This window comes from Nerophis ophidion, linkage group LG05 (genome assembly GCF_033978795.1).
Source record: "Nerophis ophidion isolate RoL-2023_Sa linkage group LG05, RoL_Noph_v1.0, whole genome shotgun sequence".
Taxonomy (NCBI): domain Eukaryota; kingdom Metazoa; phylum Chordata; class Actinopteri; order Syngnathiformes; family Syngnathidae; genus Nerophis; species Nerophis ophidion.
This window is the reverse complement of record NC_084615.1, coordinates 61988876-62013553: the sequence shown is the minus strand read 5'-3', so window position 1 is coordinate 62013553 and position 24678 is coordinate 61988876. Positions and strand designations below refer to the sequence as shown.

General features: G+C 41.2%; 1 protein-coding gene across 1 annotated transcript; it reads right to left on the bottom strand.

Annotated features, from left to right (window-relative positions):
- Positions 1 to 8768: 8768 nt before the first annotated feature.
- Positions 8769 to 20683, bottom strand: xiap (X-linked inhibitor of apoptosis). The gene is made up of 7 exons (XM_061901720.1): positions 20527 to 20683; positions 16629 to 16899; positions 16020 to 16563; positions 15843 to 15942; positions 15684 to 15762; positions 13481 to 13520; positions 8769 to 9468 (listed from the first exon to the last, which is right to left on the bottom strand). The coding sequence occupies exons 2-7, from the start codon at positions 16866 to 16868 to the stop codon at positions 9275 to 9277; spliced, it is 1197 nt and encodes a 398-aa protein (XP_061757704.1). The 5' UTR covers positions 16869 to 16899; positions 20527 to 20683; the 3' UTR covers positions 8769 to 9274.
- Positions 20684 to 24678: the final 3995 nt, after the last annotated feature.

The window sequence follows — 24678 nt, the reverse complement described above, 5'->3', positions numbered from 1 at the left end:
AGAAAAAGGTGACACCGATCACCCTTGGCACATGGAATGTGCGCATACTTCTTGACAGGGCTGGTGACCTATCAAGACCTGAGAGGAGAACTTCCCTAATCACCAGAGAGCTGGACTGGTATGGCATCTAGATCGCTGCTCTCAGCGAAACACGTCTAGCTGGAGAGGGACAGTTGACAGAGACTGGTGCTGGCTATACATTCTTCTGGATAGGCCGCACTGAACTGAACATCTAAGCTGAACATCAAGATCCACCCTCCCAGAAGGCCTCAAAGTTCCAAAGTTCCGAAGCGCTTGAACGTTTCCGGGATCGCCAATGCCACTGTCAAGCAATCGCTGACTGAAGAGCTCAACAGCAAACTGCAGGACCTGAAACCCTCTGGGACCCTCGAGGAGGACTGGGCTGCGTTCAGAGACACCGTCTACACTGCTGCTCTCAATGCAGTAGGACCTACAGCCCGCAGGCAACAGGACTGGTTTGATGAGAATGATGATCACATCAGCGATCTTCTCCAGGAGAAACATTGTCTGCACAAAGCCCACCTCAGTGATCCAACATCCTCTCAAAAACAGTCTGCCCTCAAGAACATCAAAGCAACCATCCAGCGAGAGCTGCGTCGGATGCAGGACGACTGGTTCTGCTGAAAATCTGACGAGATTCAGTCCTATGCACACCACAATGACAGCAAGTAGTTCTACAGCACCTTCAAGGCCATCTATGGGCCCACAACATCAGGACCTTCCCCTTTCCTCAGTGCTGATGGCAGCACACTGGTCAGAGACAGAGAGAAGATCCTTGAGCGCTGGGCTGAGCACTTCCACGGTGTTCTCGACCGCCCCTCAGCCATTGCACGCCTCCCTCAAGTCCTTGTCAACACCTCCCTTGACGAACCACCAACGGAAGCTGAGGTCATCAAAGCCATCATTGGACTTCCAAATGGCAAAGCACCTGGTGCTGATGCAATTCCAGCAGAAATCTACACAGCTGGTGGACCACCTCTGATCAAACAACTGGTAGTCCTATTCTGCACCATGTGGAACCAAGGGAAACTGCCACAGGAGTTCAAAGACGCCTCCATCATCCATTTATACAAACGCAAGGGCAACAGGCAGGACTGCCACAACCACCGCGGCATTGCTCTGCTGTCTGTAGCAGGAGAGATCCTGGCCAGAATTCTGCTAAACCGCCTGACGGAACATCTTGAACATGAAGACCTCCTACCGGAGAGCCAATGTGGATTCAGGCAGGGTCGTGGTACAGTCGACATGATCTTCGCCGCTCGCCAACTCCAAGAGAAGTGCCGAAAACAGAACGTCACTCTATACTCCACCTTTGTAGATCTGACGAAGGCCTTTGACAAGGTCAGCCGAGCGGGCATCTGGAAGATAATGGCCAAACATCTTCATTAACATGGTCCGTGAATTCCATGCTGGAATGCAGGCACAAGTCCAGGACAACGGCGCATCATCTGAGCCTTTCCATGTGGAAAATAGTGTCAAACAAGGCTGTTTTCTGGCACCCACTCTGTTTAGCATAATGTTCTCAGACATGCTGACGGATTCTTTTCGGTCTGGGGACATGGGGATAGACCTACGTTACTGTACTGATGGCAAGCTGTTTAATCTGCTAAGACTCCAGGCAAAGACAAAAGTACAGACCACCAAGGTTCGCGACTTCCTCTTTGCGGACGACTGTGTCCTGAATGCTTCCAATGAGCTGGAAATGCAACTGTGTATGAACAACTTCGCCACAGCATGCTCAGACTTTGGACTCACCATTAGTTCAAAGAAAACAGAGGTGATGCATCAACCTGCTCCTGGAGACACGTACACTGAGCCACTCGTCAGCGTGAATGGTGAAGACCTCAAAGCTGTTGAAAAGTTTGTCTACCTGGGTAGCATCTTGTCACGCGTGGGCAACATGGACGAGGAAGTCATGCATAGGATAGCGCAAGGAAGTGCTGCATTCGGCCAACTCCGCAGTTCTGTCTGGGAGCGCAGAGGGCTCAGCCTACGGACCAAACTTAAGGTCTACGGTGCTGTTGTCCTACCCGCCCTGCTGTATGCCTGTGAGTCCTGGACTGTATACAGCCGGCATCCTAAACAACTCAACGCCTTCCACATGAGATCCCTCAGGAGGCTGCTCAACATCAGGTGGCAGGACAAGATCCCAGACAATGAGGTCCTCCACAGGGCTGAGATGGAGAGCATCTATGCCATCCTCAAGCATTTCCAGCTGAGATGGGCTGGCCATGTCTGCCGTATGTCAAACGAACGCCTACCAAAAATGCTTATGTACGATAAACTGCACCATGGAAACCGCTCACGCGGCGGACAGCGGAAACGCTTTAAGGACACCCTAAAGACCAGTCTCAAAGGCTGTGGTCTGGACCCAGAGACATGGGAAGCCGATGCCCAACACCGTTCAAACTGGCGCTCTGCAGTCTGGCATGGTGTAGCAGACTTCGAGGAAAAACCCTTGCATGAAGCCAAACAGAAGCGACAGCTCCGCAAGACCAAAGACTGTTCCTCCTTCTCAACCAGCCACCCCCCAGCCATAACCTGCCCTCACTGCAGCTGGTCATTCCGTGCAAGGATTGTCCTCATCAGCAATCTTCGCACATACAAATCAACGTGAAGTCACCTGGTCATCTTCGAAAACGAAGGACGAACATGATATAGACATATATATTTAAATACAGTATATGATTACATATATATACAAACTCTGTTTCCATATGAGTTGGGAAATTGTGTTAGATGTAAATATAAACAGAATACATCCATCCATCCATTTTCTACCGCTTATTCCCTTTCGGGGTCGCGGGGGGCGCTGGCGCCTATAACAGAATACAATGATTTGAAAATCCTTTTCAACCCACATTCAATTGAATGCACCACAGAGACAAGATATTTGATGTTTAAACTCCACCCATCCCATCCATTTTCTACCGCTTATTCCCTTTCGGGGTCGCGGGGGGCGCTGGCGCCTATCTCAGCTACAATCGGGCGGAAGGAGGGGTACAGCCTGGACAAGTCGCCACCTCATCGCAGGGCCAACACAGAAAGACAGACAACTTTCACACTCTAGGGCCAATTTAGTGTTGCCAATCAACCTATCCCCAGGTGCATGTCTTTGGAAGTGGGAGGAAGCCGGAGTACCCGGAGGGAACCCACGCATTCACGGGGAGGACATGCAAACTCCACACAGAAAGATCCTCAGCCTGGATTTGAACCCTGGACTGCAGGACCTTCGTATTGTGAGGCAGACGCACTAACCCCTCTGCCACCGTGAAGCCCATGTTTAAACTCATACATTTTATTTTATTTTTGCAAATAATAATTAACTTAGAATTTCATGGCTGCAACACGTGCCAAAGTAGTTGAGAAAGGGCATGTACACCACTATGTTACATCACCTTTTCTTTTAACAACTCTCAATAAATGTTTGGGAACTGAGAAAACTAATTGTTGAAGCTTTGAAAGTGGAATTCTTTCCCACTTTTGTTTTATGTAGAGCTTCAGTCGTTCAACAGTCCGGGGTCTCCGCTGTCGTATTTTACGCTTCATAATGCGCCACACATTTTCAATGAGAGACAGGTCTGGACTGCAGGCGGGCCAAGAAAGTACCTGCACTCTATTTTTACTAAGCCACGCTGTTGTAGCACGTGCTGAATGTGGCTTGGCATTGTCTTGCTGAAATAAGCAGCAGCGTCCATGAAAAAGACGGCGCTTGGATGGCAGCATATGTTCTTCCAAAACCTGTATGTACCTTTCAGCATTAATGGTGCTTTCACAGATGTGTAAGTTACCCATGCCTTGGGCACTAATGCACCCCTATACCATCACAGATGCTGGCTTGTGAACTTTGCGGCGATAAACGTCTGGATGGTTTGCTTCCCCTCTGGTCCGGATGACACAATGTCATATATTTCCAAAAACAATTTGAAATGTGGACTGGTCAGACCACAGAACACTTTTCCATTTTGCATCAGTCCATCTTAGATGATCTCGGGCCCAGAGAATCCGGCGGCGTTTCTGGATGTTGATAAATGGCTTTCGCTTTGCATAGCAGAGTTTTAACTTGCACTTACAGATGTACCGACAAACTGTATTTAGTGACAGTGGTTTTTTGAAGTGTTCCTGGGCCCATGTGGTGATATCCTTTAGAGATTGATGTCTGTTTTTGATACAGTGCCATCTGAGGGATCGAAGGTCACGGTCATTCAATGTTGGTTTTCAGCCATGCCGTTTACGTGGAGTAATTTCTCCAGATTCTCTGAACCTTTTGATGATATTATGGACCGTAGATAGCATAGAATAGAATAGAATAGAATAGACTTCATTGTCATTATATTTGCACATAACGAGATTAAAGACTCCAACTTAAGGTGCGGTGGTGGGAACAAATATGGGGTAAAATAAATAACACAATTGAACTAACAATTGAAATAAACAGACTACTATCCAATAAAAATAACAAGCAATCAATCCTGTACAATATACAAAACAGTGTAGAAATACAAAATACTGTACAATATACAGAACAAGACAAGAGTACCGAAGTAATAACAATCAGTGTCGGACGTATTGCATTCGAAGGGTAATATTGCACAGTAGGGTATTAGGGTAGGATATTTTACAGGGGGGAATTATTATTATTATTAGTTAGAGTTCAACATGGTGACAGCTCTGGGAAAAAAGCTGTCTCTGAGCCTGTTTGTTCCGACTCTGATGCACCTGTAGCGCCTGCCCGATGGTAGCAGGTGGAACAGGTGGTAGCCAGGGTGTGTGCTGTCTTTGGTGATGGTTTTTGCTTTCTTAAGGCAGCGGGAGTTATGTAAATCCTTCAGGGAGGGCAGGGGGCAGCCGATTATTTTTTGTGCCGACTTTATGACCCTCTGAAGATGTTGAAATCCCTGAATTTCTTGCAATTGCACTTTGAGAAACGTTGTTCTTAAACTGTTTGACTATTTGCTCACACAGTTGTGGACAAAGGGGTGTACCTCGCCCCATCCTTTCTTGTGAAAGACTTAGCATTTTGTGGGAAGCTGTTTTTATACCCAATCATGGCACCCACATGTTCCCAATTAGCCTGCACACCTGTGGGATGTTCCAAATAAGTGTTTCATGAGTATTCCTCAACTGTATCAGTATTTATTGCCACCTTTCCCAACTTCTTTGTCACATGTTGCTGGCATCAAATTCTAAAGTTAATGATTATTTGCAAAAAAAAAAAACGTTTATCAGTTTGAACATCAAATATGTTGTCTTTGTAGCAAATTAAATGATAAATTATAAATGGGTTGTACTTGTGTAGCGCTTTTCTACCTTCAAGGTACTCAAAGCGCTTTGACACTACTTCCACATTTACCCACCGATGGAGGGAGATGCCATGCAAGGTGCTAAACAACACCCATCAGGAGCAATGGTGAAATGTCTTGCTCAGGACACAACGGACATGACGAGGTTGGTACTAGGTGGGGATTAAGGTAACGTGTGGAGTTCCCCAGGGTTCGGTCCTTGGCCCTGCACTCTTCAGCATCTACATGCTGCCGCTAGGTGACATCATACGCAAATACGGCATTAGCTTTCACTGTTATGCTGATGACACCCAACTCTACATGCCCCTAAAGCTGACCAACACGCCGGACTGTAGTCAGCTGGAGGCGTGTCTTAATGAAATCAAACAATGGATGTCCGCTAACTTTTTGCAACTCAACGCCAAAAAAACGGAAATGCTGATTATCGGTCCTGCTAGACACCGACCTCTATTTAATGATACAACTCTAACATTTGACAACCAAACAATTAAACAAGGCGACATGGTAAAGAATCTGGGTGTTATCTTTGACCTAACTCTCTCCTTTGAGTCACACATTAAAAGCGTTACTAAAACGGCCTTCTTTCATCTCCGTAATATCGCTAAAATTCGCTCCATTCTGTCCACTAAAGACGCTGAGATCATTATCCATGCGTTTGTTACGTCTCGTCTCGATTACTGTAACGTATTATTTTCGGGTCTCCCCATGTCTAGCATTAAAAGATTACAGTTGGTACAAAATGCGGCTGCTAGACTTTTGACAAGAACAAGAAAGTTTGATCACATTACGCCTGTACTGGCTCACCTGCACTGGCTTCCTGTGCACTTAAGATGTGACTTTAAGGTTTTACTACTTACGTATAAAATACTACACGGTCTAGCTCCATCCTATCTTGCCGATTGTATTGTACCATATGTCCCGGCAAGAAATCTGCGTTCAAAGGACTCCGGCTTATTAGTGATTCCCAAAGCCCAAAAAAAGTCTGCGGGCTATAGAGCGTTTTCCATTCGGGCTCCAGTACTCTGGAATGCCCTCCCGGTAAAAGTTCGAGATGCCACCTCAGTAGAAGCATTTAAGTCTCACCTTAAAACTCATTTGTATACTCTAGCCTTTAAATAGACTCCCTTTTTCGACCAGTTGATCTGCCGTTTCTTTTCTTTTTCTCCTATGTCCCACTCTCCCTTGTGGAGGGGGTCCGGTCCGATCCGGTGGCCATGTACTGCTCGCCTGTGTATCGGCTGCGGACATCTCTGCGCTGCTGATCCGCCTCCGCTTGGGATGTTTTCCTGCTGGCTCCGCTGTGAACGGGACTCTCGCTGCTGTGTTGGATCCGCTTTGGACTGGACTCTTGCGACTGTGTTGGATCCATTATGGATTAAACTTTCACAGTATCATGTTGGATCCGTTCGACATCCATTGCTTTCCCACTCTCCAAGGTTCTCATAGTCATCATTGTCACCGACGTCCCACTGGGTGTGAGTTTTCCTTGCCCTTATGTGGGCCTACCGAGGATGTCGTACTGGTTTGTGCAGCCCTTTGAGACACTAGTGATTTAGGGCTATATAAGTAAACATTGATTGATTGATTGATTGAACCAGGGACCCTCGGGTTGCGCACGGCCACTCTCCCAGTACGCCACGCCGTCCCTGAATATGGGTTGAAAATGATTTGCAAATCATTGTATTCCGTTTAAATTTACATCCAACACAATTTCCCGAAAATGGAAACAGGGTTTGTACATATATATGTATATATACATACATACAGTGGGGCAAAACAAGTATTTCGTCAGCCACCGATTGTGCAAGTTCTCCGACTTAAAATGATGACAGACGTCTGTAATTTTCATCATAGGTACACTTCAACTGTGAGAGACAGAATGTGAAAAAAAAATCCAGGATTTCACATTGTAGGAATTTAAAAAAAAATATTTGTAAATTATGGTGGAAAATAAGTATTTGGTCAACCATTCAAAGCTCTCACTGATAGGTTTTGGCTCAAAATCTCACGATACATGGCCCCATTCATTCTTTCCTTAACACGGATCAATCGTACTGTCCCCTTAGCAGAAAAAAAGCCCCAAAGCATGATGTTTACACCCCCTTGCTTCACAGTAGGTGTGGTGTTCTTGGGATGCAACTCAGTATTCCTCTTCCTCCAAACACGACGAGTTGACTTTATACCAAAAAGTTCTATTTTGGTTTCATCTGACCACATGACATTCTCCCAATCCTCTGCTGTATCATCCATGTGCTCTCTGGCAAACTTCAGACAGGCCTGGAAATGCACTGGCTTAAGCAGGGGGACATGTTTGGCCCTGTAGGATTTGATTCCCCGTCAGCGTAGTGTGTTACTGATGTTAAACTTTGTTACTTTGGTCCCAGGTCTCTGCAGGTCATTCACCAGGTCCCACCATGTGGTTCTGGGATTTTTGCTCACCATTCTCATGATCATTTTGACCCTACAGGATGAGATCTTGCGTGGAGCCCCAGATTGAGGGAGATTATCAGTGATCTTGTATGTCTTCCATTTTCTGATAATTGCTCTCACAGTTGATTTTTTTCACACCAAGCTGATTGCCTATTGTAGATTCACTCTTCCCAGTCTGGTGCAAGTCTACAATTATTTTCCTGGTGTCCTTCGACAGCTCTTTGGTCTTGGTCATAGTGGAGTTTGAAGTCTGACTGTTTGAGGCCTGACTGTTTGAGGCTGTGGACAGATGTCTTTTATACAGATAACAAGTTCAAACAAGTGCCATTAATACAGGTAACGAGTGGAGGACAGAAGAGCTTCTTAAAGAAGAAGTTACAGGTCTGAGAGCCAGAGAGCTTCCTTGTTTGAAGTGACCAAATACTTATTTTCAACCATAATTTACAAATAAATTCTTTAAAATTTCTACAATGTGAATTCCTGAATTTTTTTTCACATTCTGTCTCTGACAGTTGAAGTGTACCTATGATGAAAATTATAGACCTCTGTCATCATTTTAAGTGGGAGAACTTGCACAATTGGTGGCTGACTACTTTTTTTTGCCCCACTGTATACATACATATATATATATATATATATATATATATATTTCAAACTCTCCAATCAAGTTGGTTAAACATGTAGTTTTTTTTTTTTTTTTAGATATAATCAAAATATGCTTTTTTTTTTACTCTCCAATCAATTAGGTTTGACATTTAGTTGGTTACTTTTTAGATATGAAAATATACAACATAGAAATACATGCATGATTGAACTGACAGCTGGTTGCATCAGCACTGTACTCTTTTGATGCATGTTGTCCTTTGTGTTCTTAATGGTTCCCTCCTTTTCACCTTATTTGTTGTGTACTTCTTAAAAGTGAAATGCAACCACATAATTTCAACATTGTGGGATAAATAAAGTGTGTCCTATCCTAATTGTGTGTGCACATGTATAAATAATCAAGCAAAAATGTTTGATTATCAAATAGTACATTTTATTGCTGAAACAAAATTTACATCACACAGATATCTAAAAGTTGATTTTTTTCCCCCTCTGCGATAGCGTGGATTGATTATTTACCACCTATAAAACACAAAATAGCTGCTTGAGTAAGAAATTAAATCTTAAATATATCCTGTATTCAGTACCTAACAAAAGTACGATATTAGTGCTTATTATATATATCCCATTACCAGATAATTTAAGCAATCCTAAACACGTCAAATAAAATCTATGGTAAAAGTCTGAAACAAAAATGGGCAAAGTAGTTAGTGTTTCTGCACTGTTAACCTATAAACAAATGTCATCTTTGAATAATATACTTTTGATCCGATTTTAATGTGATGACGCAACATTCCTTTTTTAGTCTGACATACAATATAGTCCTGTGTTTACAGCCTATCTACACTTAATATTAAAATACAATTTGAGAGAGAAAAGCAGCAGGGAAAAGCTTGATTGTCAAATGTCAGTCCATCTTAAGCAATGTAAGTTTTGACCTTTTGTGAAATGGCCCCACAACAGATCGGACACTTGTTGAGTGCCTGCGAACATTTCACACAAGTGGCCAGATGACCACACGGGATAAAGACAACGCTAGTATCTCTGTCCATACACACTTTGCACTGTTTCTCCCTCTGCAGCTTCCTTAGAGTCTCCAGTGGATCCTCACCTGAAAAGTAGAAACAACAAATAATGTTGGATTTCTCTATTCAAATCCCATGTTTGTACTTGACTTTGTAATAGTGGCACTGTTTGTTGTCAGACTAGAAGAACATATAGTTATGTTGCACAGTTGCCGGTTTAACTTAACTTCAGTGATACTGCTAAAGAGAGACTATCAGATGTATTGGTTGTTTCAACCCTATCACCGCATCGCCACAACAGGTTATTACTGTTACCATGTACCCATCTATTGCATTGTGTATCCTGTTATGAGGTAGTCTGAGATTTTCAGCCCTAATCGATAGTATCAATACCAAGTTTCTTTATGTTTGCTGTTGTGTTGTTCATACTGTTTCATTGTTGACATGATCTTCAGAGGAATATCAATGTTAATCTGATAAGGCATGTGAAAAAACACATGTGATTAATGAAATATTGCATATAAAAAGGTATAAATGCAGAACAGATCACCCATTTTATTTAGACCGCATATGCTTTCCATTTTGCAAGCAAACAGGCACTGCGATTAATCAAGATTAATTAAAATTCCAAAATTTTATTAATCTGATTTTGAAAAAGTCTTGTTTGACAACAGTAGTTCATAAATATAGGAAATAAGTTGTTCGACACAAGAGGGCTTTTAGGTGGTGGGGGAGGGGTTCCAAAGGATTGGAATTAGAGGGTGCATAAAAAATATCAGACCAATATGAGGAGTTATGAGGTCATACAATAATTCCGATAACAAGAATAAAACACTCTAATGAGGCGAGATTGCGCTAACTGTGCTGGAGGTGGGTAAGGGTGAGCAAATCAAGTGCTCCTTTCCTCTTAAGTGCCGTGCTGTAAGCCTCCCCCGAGCTTGTTGCAAACAAACATGGAATCAATCATGTGGGACCTCATCGCTGTTTCAGAGGAATTATTTGCACCAAATGTTATGCAAAAAATCCCCAAAGAGGCACAATAACATTGAGCTTCAACCAATCTTGTCAGCCACCTGAAGAAACGCCAGCAACACTACGACAGTGTTTTGAAAGCCTACCAAGATGCCTGCCGCAAAGAAAGGCAGGAACTTGTTATCACCACAGCGTTTGAAAAGTGCAAAAAGTTTACCAGTGACGACTTAAAGGCTAAAGTGATCTATTTTTTGATCATGGAAATGATGGCGCTGGACAATCAGCCCTTTACCATCATTGAATATATCGTCAGGACAAATGTATGCTTTGTCAAATCCATATTTAAATGAGTATTTCTTACCTCCAGATGTACACAAACTACAGTTTAATCTAAATTAAAAAATAATAGATATTATAAAAAGGTATCGGAGTTGAAAAGCAGGACATTTTTGGTATTGGCTTGAAAACAAAAATGGTGCGCATGCCCAATTAGATGAGAGCAAATAGTAGTTTTTGCTCTTCTTTACATATTTAAAACATGGACATAGCGCAGGCGGCAGGACGCCACACCTCGTCTCTTAAAAATGGAAATGATTGTCCCACAGGTTCACATGAAAAAAACGTTGTTACAACTTTTATTTCCTCGATTTAGTCAAGTTTAATGTCTTCTTAGTGCTGCGCCAAAGCCGAGGTCCTCAAACTGTGGCTTAGCTTTTATTTAAGTTACAACACATTGCAAATGAGATCTTTCACCTTAATGAAAGACTGCTTGGCATGCCTTTCATAAGTACCTTTTAATTACCTTTAGAACATTCACATATACTGTATGTTACAGCACATCCACGTGACATTACTGACGCTTAAATCTAACAGATTAGATTCGACAATGACGATCTTGATGATAGCCGTGGTTAAAATTATTATCAACACACTTAAATCTAACAGATTAGATTCGACTATGACAATCTTGATGACAGCCGTGATTAAAATTATAGTCAACAATTCAATGGCAAAATAATGAAATCTTAAAAACAAAATCTTGAAAAATGTTCACCTCAGAATGTATACTATCTGTATCAGTATTGTTTTGTTAAGGTATATTATGAACATGTTGGTTTGCTTCACATGGTTCCGTTTGAAGAAAATATTTTTGTAGTCCCTTCTTCAGCTACCTACAGTAAAGGTGGTTTTCTTCTAACTAAGATACTCATTATTTGACAATTATTGTAACATGTCCCCCCTCATTACCTCCACCCAGAGGTATATATCATCAATGGGGTTTGTCTGTCTGTCAGTCAATGAAGTGACTCAAAAAGTAGATCTTAGTAAAAGATTCATGAATTGTCTGAGATGGGGTAAGGAACAAGTCACAAGCTTTTGGGGGTGATCTGACTAATTTTTCATGTTACCTTACGTTCATGTTACGAGGCTCAGCTTCTCTGTCTGTGTATAATTTATTTTCCTGAGGGACCTCTCCTGAAGAGATAAATAAAGTACTATCTATGGGCGGCATAGCTCAGTTGGTAGAGTAGCTGTGCCAGCAACTTGAGGGTTGCAGGTTCGATTCCCGCTTCCGCCATCCTAGTCACTGCCGTTGTGTCCTTGGGCAAGACACTTTACCCACCTGCTCCCAGTGCCACCCACACTGGTTTAAATGTAACTTAGATATTGGGTTTCACTATGTAAAGCGCTTTGAGTCACTAGAGAAAAGCGCTATATAAATATAACTCACTTCTTCAATTCACTATGCTAGTGGCCCCGTCTCCACCCACAGAGACAAAGACAGTGGATGAATGACAAAATGGTTCGCTCCATTTATTTCAGCAATATAATATTTGAAGTTGGAAGTAGTCCAGAAATATCAAAAATTGGATTAAAAAAACAAGTGATTGAACTACGGCTGCATGATTTTGAGAAAACACCTCATTGCGATTTTTCTTTCTAAAATTGGGATTGGGATTCGATTTTCGATGTTTATATTTTATACATAAAAATGCATAAAACTGCGGAAACAAGTGAAGGACGAAAATTTTAGACTGAACATATTTTTGTCTCATGGTGCCACACATTAGAAACAATATCCCATTTATTACCCAGAGCTTTTGCGTAGGACATGCTCTTTAACTGAAGAAATAATCAATAAACACTATAGTGTTTATAATGTAATGTAATCAAAATATGTAATAATAATGCAAGTCAACATTTAAAATGATACAGTATACATTTTTATTTCTCATTACTGTAGAATAGTTTGTCATTGTACTGTCTTTGTGAAAGTAAATAACTTTGTTATCCTAAATAAAACAAAAAATAAAATGGACTCATTTCTGTAAGCAAAAATTCAACCTAAAAAGATATTTAACATCTTAAAGTGCATATTTTTCCCACTTGAAAAAATGACTTTGGACATAGTCTTTTGTTTTTATAGTCATCATCTGATCACAGCATTTTTGCTTGTTGGTCCGTGTTGATGGGCTCATATCACCCATCCGATTTAAAGCTGAAATAATCCCACAATTGGAAAATCGGCTATATAATCTTATTTTTACCTCCTAGTTTGTGTTACTTTGCAACACTTCTCACTGGGGTGTCACAAAGCTCTCTGTACTGTGACTGTGTAGGTAGGGACGCTGCGCACTAGTGTTCCCTGAGACAAATATTGTAAATGTCTGAAAAGAGGGTCACTCTGTTCAGCTATTTCTACTCTTAGATAAACGCACTCAGGTGCTAAGAGCGATACACAAAGTAAGACCTCTTTCTTCCTGTTTGAAGCGAAAGATGACCAAATGTGAGGCTGAACAATTTTAATTGGCGAACATGACTGTTACTCAAATACCGGTGACGACGGAGGAAAAAAAAAAAACACCTCAGCCTCTTGTGGTTATTTACTGCACTAAATAAAACCTCAAGGTCGATTCGATTTCTATTCACTGTGCAACCATAGACTACATGTTGGGGAAGATTTGGATCCCTTGATTTTTCAAAAGGATTTTTAGGCAATAGGTCCTGGCAAAAGTCTTTGCGCTCCGAATGCTTTTGTAGTTTCTACCGTGAGTAACCCGCTGTCTAAAAAGAACATTTACATTGACAAACAATGTAAAAAAACATTCCATAAATGTATTTTACCATTTCGGTCAGCTGTCAATCCATTCTGATGACTTGATGTCTGAAAGCACATGTGTTTATAGTCAAAAACAAAAAACAATTCTGCACATCCCAGAAAAGAAATCTGCACATCTTACAAAGAGAGGAGTTGGATATAGAACACATTTTTAACTGATCTGCTTCTTTACCGTGCTAGTATCCTTTCACTGAGTTTGCTGTAACAAGTCCCGATATACATCTGCATTTTATCAAATCGGAACATCATGCAGATTATCAAATCAGAACATCATGCAAATATTTAATTCTAAGAGTTCAATTCAGACAAAGAGAGAAATTAAAAACTCAGGACATTATTCACTTGCTAACAGCATAAACAGCATATTAGTTTACATAAGTAAACTATGTAAAGCGCTTTGAGTCACTAGAGAAAAAGCGCTATACAAATATAATTCACTTCACTAAACATTTTTTTAACCATGTTTCACATTTTATGACACCATAATTTTGGTGTTTAAATTAGCTCTTCAACGATTACCATACATGGTATTTAAAAAAATAAATTCTTGAAATACTTCACTCCATGTGTAGTCAATGTATAGATTATATGAGTTTCACTTTTTGAATAACTGCTGAAATACAATTCACTTCTAAAAATATTCAAATTAATTGAGATGCACCAGTATTAGGAATGAATATTGATGCATTTTAACTGATACTGGTACACAATCACTACTTTAAAAACGGTGCATGCGCGTAAATGAAAATGAAAAACTATTTTTTTAATCTAAAAAAACATTTATAAAAAATGCCTTTTTGTATTTATGACATTTTTTGACATTCAAATTGAACAGACTTGTAATGTAAATACTTCAATAATATACATCAAATAATTAATATATTAAAAATAAGGAATCAAATCCACAACAAACTATTTTACTGCATAATTATTGCAGTAAAATGTGCAAAAAATGTATTGCTTTTGTTGTAATGTTGATGCTTATAATTACGAGGTTTTGTGAATGTAACCTCGCTTGTCGTGACTGTCATTGGTGTATAAAGAGGAAGTAGCAGTTTAATAAAGATGTGACATTCCCGAACAAGTTTTTTGGATGGCTCTTTCTAGTGAACAATGAGAACTGATTCGCAGTTGTAATTTGTTGGTTTGAGAGTCGTTATTTGTGCAAATTGCCCATGCTGCCCTCCAGGAATTACAATGAGAATAAGAATCAGAATTAAAAGCTTTATTGGCTATATTTATTGAAGAAGTAATGACATCACTGAGTTAGTCGTCCCAGAAGGCTCTATTAATGTGAAACATATCATGCACATGCGCTCATGCAAGCAGTTAACTTAGGGCAGTGTAATATACCCCTGAACCTACTTGAGCCTTTTAGCTGCTGTATTCGCAATTGGAAAAATATATTGGCAACTGGCAAAGAAAACAAAATGAACAAAAGTCAAAGGAAACGTAGCGTTTGGATGCACTTCTGCGCAAAAAGCGGGGGTGATGGCAAACAAAGTAAAGTGCTGCATAGTGACATCACTGTCAAAAAAAGGGATAAGGCACCATCTTGTGGAATGTTTACAATGGAAAACTAAAATCCCAATTAGATTATCAATATTTCAAAAATATTTCTCACCAATAGTGTCTATATTGTTGTAATGTATACATTTTGATTTATTGACAAAACTTTTATCTTATTAAGGGCACGAGTGATTGTTTCCTTGATGAAAAAAACGTACTTAAAAAAAATATATACAAGAAGAGCCAGTCATTTGAACGGCTCTTTTAAACGAATGACTCCATGAGATCAGGACACCCTCAAAGAGCCATAAACCCGATCTCTACATTTTCAGCTATTTATTTGGAGGGCTGCAGTTGTGGCATAATAAGGTTGGCAATAAAAATAAAAAAATGAAACCGCCAGGCTGTGTGCTTTTGTCAGGACGCTACATGACTTACAAGATGTTACTTGTACAATATCACTGGCAAGCTTTTGTTGCATTCATTTAGCACCGAAACTGAAGCACCGATAGCTACTTGTGTTTACTGTATGTTTACTACGGCATCAGCGCCATTATTGATTATATACCCATCCCTAACCAGTACTTTTATTTATAAAATACCATAATTGCACAAGTTTTGGCGTTTAATTTTTAATGTTAACTGTGTTTTTGATAGACTATTATTAGTAGTGCAAATAAAAAAGTACTGTTGTCTTACTGCTCTGTTTCGTTGAGGATCTTGCAGCTGGATGCTGTTGATAAATTCTTGTCCTTTTTCTTCCAGCAAGAAACTGCATCTAGAATAAAAATAATGTTGTTAACTCCAAGGAGAGGATAAATTGTCATTTGTCGGGATAATTAAAAATGTTGCTGTTACCCAGGGTAGTTTTTGGCGTGTTCTTCCCATGGGTCTTCATCAGGCTGCCAGCCTTTTAACCCTCCACCACAACGAAAACACAGCACCCTGTCTCCTGCCCCTGCACACACAGAATGTAAGACAATTTAGGCCCTCATTCAAAATACTGTGATACTAAAATGTTATACCATGATTTACCCGTGCTGTAGAAGCCAGCCCTTGCAAGCCCTGCATGATCTATGGGGTGCTGGATCTTTGCAAAGCTAGACAGCCTCTCTTCAAAACTTGCCATGAGCACACGAGTGTTCACTTGTGGTCTAATACCACTGCGGGTATCCTCTGCCATACCTTCCTGGCATGGGATGTTACCCACATCATGGCCAAGGATGAAGAAGCAGTAGGGAAAATGCTTGGTGTGTTCTCCCCAGGGCGTGTCCCCTGTTTCCCAGCCGCTCAGCATGCCCCCACAGCAAAAACACTGCACACGGTCGCCCTGGTTCAAGTAGTAGAGGCCGGCTTCAGCTAGGTCTCTTGGTATCACGGGAGCAGATGATGGCCAAGTTGAGAAGGTCAGACGCCTGGCCTCCTCTCTCCGCATGTGAGGGACCATTGGGTAGGTGGTCTCGTCAACAACCTCGCCTGTCCTTAATCGATACTCCATGTCTTCTGCCTCTTCGTTGTACCTTGATGTGCTGTAATCATTGCGATGAGTGCAGCTGAGGAACTTGCATGATGGAGAAACCTATAAAACAGGGAAAATATGTTAAAGCGTAATCTGAGTAGAACTGTGTCTCACAATTATGTTACCTCCTTATGCCTCTCGACAGGTGTGTCTCCCTTGCACCAGTTTTCCACAGTCGTCTCACAGCTGAAACAACGGACACGGTCGGCATGGCCTGTGAAGTAGAAGCCGGCCCGGGCAAGTCGCTCCGCTGGCACCTGCATGGCCACACTGGAGCCATGGAATGACCCCAGGCGGTTGTCCATCAGGGAGAAGTCAGCGGCGCGGTCTGTTTCAAATTCGCTGTCTTCTCTGAAGTCGGACATGATGGCAGCTGGCGGGAGATTGAGGAGTTAACTGAAGGAGAGAAAAAGAAAGGTTAGAAAACTTGTCCACAAAAAACAGAATGTTAGGATAACCAGAGACTCTATAAATTGTATATAGATGTGTACCAGACAGGTGACACAACTAGTATATATAAGCGTCAATAGTTAGGTCAGAGGCAGCACGGTGGAAGAGGGGTTAGTGCGTCTGCATCACAATACGAAGGTCCTGAGTAGTCCTGGGTTCAATCCCGGGCTCGTGATCTTTCTGTGTGGAGTTTGCATGTTCTCCCCGTGACTGCGTGGGTTCCCTCCGGGTACGCCGGTTTCCTCCCACCTCCAAAGACATGCACCTGGGGATAGGTTGATTGGCAACACTAAATTGGCCCTAGTGTGTGAATGTGAGTGTGAATGTTGTCTATCTGTGTTGGCCCTGCGATGAGATTGCGACTTGTCCAGGGTGTACGCCGCCTTCCGTCCGATTGTAGCGGAGATAGGCACCAGCACCCCCCGCGACCCCAAAGGGAATAGGCGGTAGGAAATGGATGGATGGATGGATGGAGTTACGTCAGAATTTGATGCTGCCCATGAGCTCTGTCGTCTCTATCCGAGTATTAAACAAATTGCTTCTATTTACAGTACATGTCAATACATTTAAAAAGACATAATTCTAATCCAAACAATGAGCAACTGTGTTTATCCAGCCATTCATTTTCTACCGCTTGTCCCTTACGGGATCACGGGGGGTGCTGGGGCCTATCTCTGCTGCACACGGGCGGTAGGCAGGGTACACCCTGGACAAGTCACCACCTTATCGCAGGGTCAACAGATAGACAACATTCACACACTAGGGCCAATTTAGTGTTACCAATCAACCTATCCCCATGGATGTCTTTGGAGGAAGCCGGAGTACTCGGAGGGAATCCACGCAGTGACAGGAAAAACATGCAAACTCCACACAGAAAGATCCCGAGCCCAAGATCGAACCCAAAACTTTCATATTGTGAGGGACGTATACTAACCCCTGTTCCACCGCGCTGTCCCACTGTGTTTAAATTTGCAGTAAATATATGACAGATACTGAAGGTAAAATTGATTTAAAGTAAGCTTATGTGTGTAGTCTATTATTGTTAAGAAGTTGTCACACTATCACACGAAGGTGTGTGTACATGACATACAAAGTATTGAATGTGGGATGGGCATGGGCGAGGCAGGACTGCGAGTACACACAGGTTCAGTAAACACAGCAAATTCATTAATATTTTACTGGATCCTTTAGCTATCTAGGAACACATCATGTTAACAATAATCAACTAAAAATATAGTCTTACCAAAGACTATAAAAATGGGACCCATTGCCTCCCTGCTTGGCACTCAGCATCAAGGGCTGGAATTGGGGGTTAAATCACCACAAATAATTCACGGACGTGGCACCGCTGCAGCCCACTGCTTCTCTCACCTCCCAGGGTGAAAAATGGGATGGGTCAAATGTAGAGGACAAATTTCGCCAAACCTAGTGTGTGTGTGTGACAATCATTGGTACTTTAACTTAACTTTAACATATTTGTAGTTAGTACATACAACTACAGAATAAGATAGATAGATAGATAGATAGATAGATGGATAGATAGATAGATAGATAGATAGATAGATAGAATATCTGAGGGGGATGGCGTGGAGTGGTTGGGAGAGTGGCCATGCCAGCAACCTTAGGGTTCCTGGTTCAATCCCCACCCAGTACCAACCTCGTCACGTCCGTTGTGTCCTTGAGCAAGACACTTCACCTTTGCTCCTGATGGGTTGTGGTTAGGGCCTTGCATGGCAGCTCTCGCCATCAGTGTGTGAATGGGGGAATGTGGAAATAGTGTCATAGCGCTTTGAGTACCTTGAAGGTAGAATAGCGCTATACAAGTGTAACCCATTAACCATTCAATAATGGAGGCCTATTGCAGTTGTAGCTTGGAGTTTGTTTTTTTTTAAGAATAAAAACAAGAAATTATCTCTGCTTGGTTACGGACTGCAAGACTTTTGCATTGTTAATCACTGGATACAATGCAGACACTTAACACTGCGTAAAATAGTAGTAGTAAATAGAAAATTAATGGATGGACATTATTTCTTTGTCTATGTCCTGCATTATAAACACATTAAAATTGTGTTTAAATCATTATGTTAAACCCAACCCACGAAGTGAACAAAACATCAATGTTGGAATTGAATATGTTCGGTTTCTTCCTCCTCCTTTTCGAATACTTGATACGGTGGGGCAAAAAAGTATTTAGTCAGCCACCGATTGTGCAAGTTCTCCTACTTAAAATGATGACAGAGGTCTGTAATTTTCATCATAGGTACACTTCAACTGTGAGAGACAGAATGTGGAAAAAAAATCCAGGAATTCACATTGTAGGAATTTTAAAGAATTTATTCGTAAATGATGGTGGAAAATAAATATTTGGTCAACCATTCAAAGTTCTCACTGATGGAAGGAGGTTTTGGCTCAAAATCTCACAATACATGGCCCCATTCATTCTTTCCTTAACACGGATCAATCACCCTGTCCCCTTAGCAGAAAAACAGCCCCAAAGCATGATGTTTCCACCCCCATGCTTCACAGTAGGTGTGGTGTTCTTGGGATACAACTCAGTATTCTTCTTCCTCCAAACACGACGAGTTGAGTTTATACCAAAATGGATACATGGATGATACAGCAGAGGATTGGGAGAATGTCATGTATTCAGATGAAACCAAAATAGAACTTTTTGGTGTGAACTCAACTCGTCGTGCTTGGAGGAAGAAGAATACTGAGTTGCATCCCAAGAACACCATTCCTACTGTGAAGCATGGGGGTGGAAACATCATGCTTTGGGGCTGTTTTTCTGCTAAAGGGACAGGATGATTGATCCGTGTTAAGGAAAGAATGAATGGGGCCACGTATCGTGAGATTTTGAGCCAAAACTTCCTTCCATCAGTGAGAGCTTTGAATGGTTGACTAAATACCTATTTTCCACCATTATTTACGAATAAATTCTTTAAAATTCCTAAAATGTGAATTCCTTGATTTTTTTTTCCACATTCTGTCTCTCACAGATGAAGTGTACCTATGATGAAAATTACAGACCTCTGTCATCATTTTAAGTGGAAGAACTTGCACAATCGGTGGCTGAGTAAATACTTTTTTGCCCCACTGTATGTTAAAAAACTTGTGCAAGGGTGAATCACGAGCACGTTTGGAACAAACAAGTACAATCGATTAACAAGTGATCTCTGTACTTTTGTTGTATAAGAACTGATATGCCAGCTAAATTAAATTTTGTGTAGATATCGCGAGGGTTATAGTTGACATGAAAGGCTTTGATGTGTGGTATTTGAAAGCGACACACAGCATGTGTTTGACTATACTGTCTAATCTGATTGACACGACACGAAGCGACTTTTTGGTATAAGTAACCAAAAATACTCCCCTGTAACGAGTTACACAATAAATGGTTGTAAAACATAGAAGGTCGTGTTTCTGAACAGAGCAGAGCTGTCGCATACCGGAAAGAAGAACAGAACGAAAGGACATTTAATGGCTTCGCGCTATCTGAAACCATTCAGCTCGTTTAGCTATACCACCTATTGTTTAGTACCACCGCTAAATTTTGGATAGTTTTTCTTTTACCTTTAATGGTCCAGTACTTGACGCATTACATCCACAACTTTAAAGCTAGTAAGACAGCACGCAGCGACATTAAAGTAGGTGTTCGCTCTGACGTTTCCTTTTCCCGGAAGTGGGTGATTATGCGCAGTGAGGCTTGCGCATACCACGTGACCTCTTGAAAGGGAATACAGACAAAAGAGCAAACTAAACTGTCGCTCTTAACGGCTTTGAAACGAAGCAGCGTGACCATATTGTTGAAAATGTATTTAATGTTTTGCTGACCCTTTAACTCAGAATCAGAGATACTTTATTAATCCCCGAGGGGAAATTAAAATTTTCAGCACAATCCCATTCAAGATCAGACAAACATTACAGGGAGACAGAACAGGATCGCTGACGGGTCTGCCAGCTTCCGGCGCCCCTTAAATTTTTTTTTAGGAGAGGGGGGTGGGGTTTGATTGATACTTTTATTAGTAGATTGCACAGTTCAGTACATATTCAGGACAATTGACCACTAAATGGTAACACTCGAATAAGTTTTTCAACTTGTTTAAGTCGGGGTCCACGTTAATCAATTCATGGCAGACAAAAAAAATCGGTCCAAGCCTGGGCCCCTGGAGAGGGGGTCGAGACTGAAGCCAAGGAAAAAAACAACTCATAGGCATAGTACACATCCCTCTTAGATGTGTGTTAAGAAGGAAACATCAAAGAACACAAAAGACACTAAAGGCCTACTGAAATGAGATTTTCTTATTTAAACGGGAATAGCAGGTCCATTCTATGTGTCACGCTTGATCATTTCGCGATATTGCCATATTTTAGCTGAAAGGATTTAGTAGAGAACATCGACGATAAAGTTCGCAACTTTTGGTCGCTAGTAGAAAAGCCCTGCCTTTACCAGAATTATGTGCGCGTGACGTCACGAGTTGCAGGGCTCCACACATATTCACATTGTTTTTAATGGGAGCCACCAGCAGTAAGAGCAATTCGGACCGAGAAAGCGACAATTTCCCCATTAATTTGAGCGAGGATGAAAGATTTGTTAATTAGGATATTGCTAGTGAAGGAATAGAGAAAAATAAAAGCGTCGGCTCCGGGCGGCGGCAAAGTGAGCGTTTCAGAGGTAATTAGACACATTCACTAGGATAATTCTGGATGATCCCTTATCTGCTTATTGTTTTAATAGTGTTTTAGTGAGATTTTAAAGATTGTAAAGACATACCTCGAGGTTGGATGGCTGCGGTGAACACGCAGTGTCTCAGAGAGAAGCCAAGGAGCCAAGCTCACAGCTGCCGCTGCTGCAGGACAATGAATAATCCAATGATTTCTCCGGTGAGATATATATCACAATTTTCCCATCCAAAAACATGCTGGTTGACGTAGAGAAAACATGTTCGCTTGACCGCTCCGCTTCACAACAAACAAAGAAACACCGGCTGTGTCTCAGTGCTAAAGACAGCTGCAATCCACCGCTGTCCACCAACAGCATTGTTTTTTATAGTCTCCATTATTAAATTAACAAATTGCAAAAGATTCAGCAACACAGATGTCCAAAATATTGTGTAATTATGCGGTTAAAGCAGACGACTTTTAGCCGTAACTGATGCTGAACTAATATTTCCTGACAGTCAGTGATCATTCCGCGACGTTTTCAACAAGAAACTCGTGGGAAATTCAAAATTGCAATTTAGTAAACTAAAAAGGCCGTATTGGCATGTGTTGCAATGTTAATATTTCATCATTGATATATAAACTATCAGACTGCGTGGTCGGTAGTTGTGGGTTTCAGTTGTTCTTTAAAGACATTAAAATAGCATAGCTGATGCAACCAGCCACTTCTACATACAGCTATGAATAATAAATAAAAGAAACATATACACTGTAGTTGCTAGAGATGCGCAGTTTGCGGTTCATCCGCGGGTCAGGCAGTTGACATGACGAAAAAATAGATTTTAATTAGATTCGGGAGGGTGGCGGTTGAACCATCCGGAAATATTTGATATGCATGGTTCTGTGATCGGTATCCTTTGCCTTTCAAAGTGCCATTTAAGACCCATGTAATAAGGTGAAGAAGACAATAAGAGATGCTATTATTCTCCTGAATAGGATATTGATAGTGAAGGAATAGAGAAAAAAAAAGCGTCGGCTCTGGGCGGCGGCAAAGTGAGCGTTTCAGAGGTAATTAGACACATTCACTAGGATAATTCTGGAAGATCCCTTATCTGCTTATTGTTTTAATAGTGTTTTAGTGAGATTTTAAAGATTGTAAAGACATACCTCAAGGTTGGATGGCTGCGGTGAACACGCAGTGTCTCAGAGAGAAGCCAAGGAGCCAATCACTTAGATAATGAGTAGTAGGGCGTGCTATGAAGCCACTGGCTTCATAGCACGCCCTAACACAACATAAATGCAACACAACAAATACCCAGAATCCTTTGTATTCATGACAATTCCTGACTATTTTATACACCCCGCTAGCAGCAAACACAAAAGGATGACACAAGAGCACAGGGCTCCTGCCTACAGCAGCCACTACAGCAGCACCATCTTGGGGAAAAAAAAAAACAAAACTGTTACTTATTAAAATTTATTTTGAAACACATTTTCACATCTCATTTTGCCATAAGAAGGGCGACAGTAAAGCCTGCAACAAAATAGTACTGTATAATCAGAATTATTGGCCAAGTATGTTAACACACAATGAATTCGACTTGGTAGATAGTGTTCTCTTGGTTCAATGCAAGAAACAAAGAAAATCGCAACCACTAAAAGAGAAGAGAGCACGGTACAGTGGAGGCCATCCGCGCGGCACTAAGTTAGTATTGTGGATGAAGAGGCAGGGCTGCGGAGCTGGCGCTGAGCGTCAGGAGGGACAAGCTTCATAGTGTCTGGGCTGAATGAGCAGGTATCGGACACCTTTGACGTATCCTCGCTCATCCATGCAGACTGGAGACTGGCCGAAAATTGGTGGGCGGCCGAGGGTGGAGTCGGCCCTCTTGGTTGCTTTGTTGGGTCTGCTCCTGTTCTGGTCATGTTTTTTTTTCTCACTCACCCCAGCCCTCCTTCCCAGCGTTTACCTGTTTCTCACCTTTTTTGTAGGGGGCGCTGGGAGTTGGCAGACCCGTCGCCGATCCTGTTCTGTCTTCATGTAATGTTTGTCTGATCTTGAATGGGATTGTGTTGAAAATCTTAATTTCCCCTCGGGTATTATCAATGTATTTGTGATTCTGATTGTTCAGGAGAGATGTTTTCAGCTATCTATTGCAAAACTACTATCCAGTTATTTTTAATCTCATGCTAGTTAAAGAACGTACCTCTACGGTGGAAGGGCGGCTCGGAACCAAATATCAGTAATATCAACACCAAGTATACTGTATAGTATCACTATTGATTCGACACAAGCACTGTAAGTTAAAAATCTTTTAGTACAGGCCCATGTTTATTTGGTTGAATATCAGTTTTTTTTGTTAATTTTGTTGCATTGTTCATACTGTCGTAGTGTTTACAAACTCAGCACTGCTTGATCCCATTTATTTTCTGACACATAGAATTATAATATAATTCACAATAACATTTTATTTTTTTGTCTTTGTAATGTAGTATTTTTCACAAATCTACGCTGCTGATCCGAGGATGTCGTAGTCGTAGTGGTTTGTGCAGTCCTTTGAGACATTTGTGATTTAGGGCTATATAAATAAACATTGATTGATTGATTGACAAATTAGTTTAGTGATATATTTTTTAATATTAAGCCTGTAGTTTTATTCGGATTCTAACAATGATCAACAAATTGAAGGCACAATCATTCACAGAGCTTGAAAATGTGTTAAATAAAATGATTTTTTATTGAGTACAGCTGCAAAATAAGCCACTGTGGGGTCAAAGAAAGTTGTGAGTGCCAGCACTTTGATAAATGTGAGAAACATTATGTTTAGTAACTTGTAATGCGCAACGGTGGGTCGGCATTGTTTTTCTCTAATCGCTGACTTTCTCAAAAGGAATATAAAATAAATGTATAAGTGATATTATTTTATCCAATCATTTATGTGTGCTTCACATTGTTTTCTGCGTGTAAAACTATTAGTATTTCCTATATAGTGTGTTGTGTTCATATTTGTGAACGTCTTTAATGAATTAATTGGAATTACATTACATTACATACATACGATATTC

What these genes read in the sequence shown, in the direction of transcription:
- xiap (XM_061901720.1), bottom strand. Translation starts at nt 16,868, where the DNA reads ATGTCCGACTTCAGAGAAGACAGCGAATTTGAAACAGACCGCGCCGCT. An exon ending in CTGTCGAGAGGCATAAGGAG is followed by an intron (nt 16,564 to 16,628) that starts GTAACATAATTG and finishes CCTGTTTTATAG; the next exon opens with GTTTCTCCATCATGCAAGTT. An exon ending in CACGCCAAAAACTACCCTGG is followed by an intron (nt 15,763 to 15,842) that starts GTAACAGCAACA and finishes TTTTTATTCTAG; the next exon opens with ATGCAGTTTCTTGCTGGAAG.